The sequence below is a fragment of the Cupressus sempervirens genome, chromosome 1, assembly GCF_028749045.1.
Source record: "Cupressus sempervirens isolate cs-2001-9-10 chromosome 1, ASM2874904v1, whole genome shotgun sequence".
NCBI lineage: Eukaryota > Viridiplantae > Streptophyta > Pinopsida > Cupressales > Cupressaceae > Cupressus > Cupressus sempervirens.
The window spans coordinates 229011028-229013056 of record NC_143118.1 but is presented as its reverse complement, the minus strand read 5'-3'; the positions used below and the strand labels follow the sequence as shown (position 1 = coordinate 229013056).

The following is a 2029-nucleotide window of genomic DNA, read 5'->3' as shown; positions in this document are numbered from 1 at the left end:
CTCTCTCTTTTCAGTTGCTTGCTTTTCCTTTCTGTATTATTCCATATTTCAAATCTTCGAAAGGTGGGTGGATAAATTGCCATGTCGTAGAGCAGAGGAAATTCTGTCAATCACAGGAGTTCCGACTCAGACTTCTCAATTTCCAGACATTTATGACTGCGTATGCCACCTCGACCAGAAGAAATCAAAGAAGCGTGAATTCCTTCCGCTAAACGTTCATTTTGGCCCAGCAAATTCACTCTTCCTTTCATCCGAATTTATAGCTTGCGATAAAATCTCCCTCTCTCTCTCCTCGGCTATTCATAAACTTTTTGATCTTGGGATTGTTGAATTAGAATCACGCCAGAGTAACACGTTTCAGGTATTCTTGAACCTGTGGGCATGTGTGCATCTAAAAGTCTTCGATCCCGATCTCGTGAAGCTCCAGCAAACGAAAACCCAGCTGAGGACAATTGAATCTGCGAAGTACAAGCAAGCATTCAACTCTCTCTTTTCACTCGCTTGATATTCTTTTATGGTGCATTTCCGATCTGAAATCTCCGAAAGCGAAGCACAGAAATTGTTTTGTCATAGAGTAGAGAATATTTTGTCACTCATAGGACCTGGTGCAACTGGTTATGTGGTAAGGCGTTTTTCTGCCGAGTTCACTTGCAAGTGCTTATTACACGGCGAGATTGATAATAAAGGGGGAAATAATGATTTTAGAATATCCTAATGCAGTTCAAGTCTTTCGGGATTCTGGAACATCAACAGCTACAGTCGAATACTGTCAATGCGCAGAATGGGCGAGGGACGGCTTGCTGATAAGCAACTCTGCAACGCCTTGAATTACCAGCAGCTGCAATGTGTCATTCAATTCCGCTATGTGGTTAACATCTTCAGAGACTTTATTGAGGTTAGGGTGGAAAATGATAATGTTGAGTGCAATGTAATTCGACTGGATCCGTCACCGGAACAAAAGTCAATTCCAACAAGCCTTGAAGATGAGCGGCACTTTCCAGCAAAGATTGGCATAACTATAGGACCTGTAGTTGAATCCCATGTCCACTCTGTTTCATTGGGCAAATCATCACAGAATCCCATCACAGATATTGGGAGAGGGGAAACCGTGGAGGCCACTTTTGAACCGCCAAATCACCCTGGTTTGAAGCTTTCCAAAGCCGTCACATCCGAAACAAGCATAAACAGTTGGGTGTTTGAGCAATCCTCCGCCAACAGGCCACATGTAGATGGAGAATGGACTCTCTATGATAGCGCTATGGGAAAGGCGGTGTCTAATTATAAGCCTCAAAAGTTTTTAGTCTTCAAGTCCAAGACTTGGTCTGGCGATAGGTATTCGAAACCCTGCAAAGCTTTCACAGCACAAGGAGGGGTGTTGTTTGGAGGAGATGAGTACGAACACCCAATAACATGGAGGCTCCACAGAGATTTAGAAGGTCAAACCGTGAACTGGGTTATGAAAGGTGAGGTCTGCTTGGCCTATTTCTCCAATAATTGCAGGTCTGCACATGTCGAGATTGCAAATCACCAATTTTTTCAAGTGTTTCAAATTCCACTGGTGCAGTCCACACCCAACTGATCTTTTCGAATCACGAAAGATAGGGGAATAGTTTAAACATTACACACTAAATTTCTATATCAAAAGTGTTAAATAGTTGAATTTGATTTTTTTTCCCAAGCTTAATTCTTCTTTTAGTGTGATATTTAAGGGTAGCCAAAAAGAGACTTTCTTCCTTCACAGATAAGCTTGCTATTTCATTTATATGCATCTAATTCTTCTTTTTGTGTGTGATATTTAAGGGTAGCCAAAAAGAGACTTTCTTCCTTCTAGGATAAGGTTGCTATTTCATTTATATGCATCTATGATAATGAATACTTTTCAACTACTTATGCTATTGAGAGTCTATTCCCCCTGTACTGTTCATATAAGGTATTTCTAGGAAGGCTTGTTTCTATTCCAAAATTGATGATTAAGTGCTCACAAAATATTCAAATTGTGATTTCAATTTTACTTACTATTGTCCTTTTT

The 2029-nt window shown here is 40.5% G+C and overlaps 1 protein-coding gene across 1 annotated transcript; it reads left to right on the top strand.

Annotated features, from left to right (window-relative positions):
- Window positions 1–514: 514 nt before the first annotated feature.
- LOC149577003 (uncharacterized) lies at window positions 515–1579 on the top strand. Its single transcript, XM_089795640.1, has 2 exons — window positions 515–654; window positions 754–1579. The coding sequence occupies exons 1-2, from the start codon at window positions 515–517 to the stop codon at window positions 1577–1579; spliced, it is 966 nt and encodes a 321-aa protein (XP_089651766.1).
- The last annotated feature ends 450 nt before the right edge of the window (window positions 1580–2029 follow it).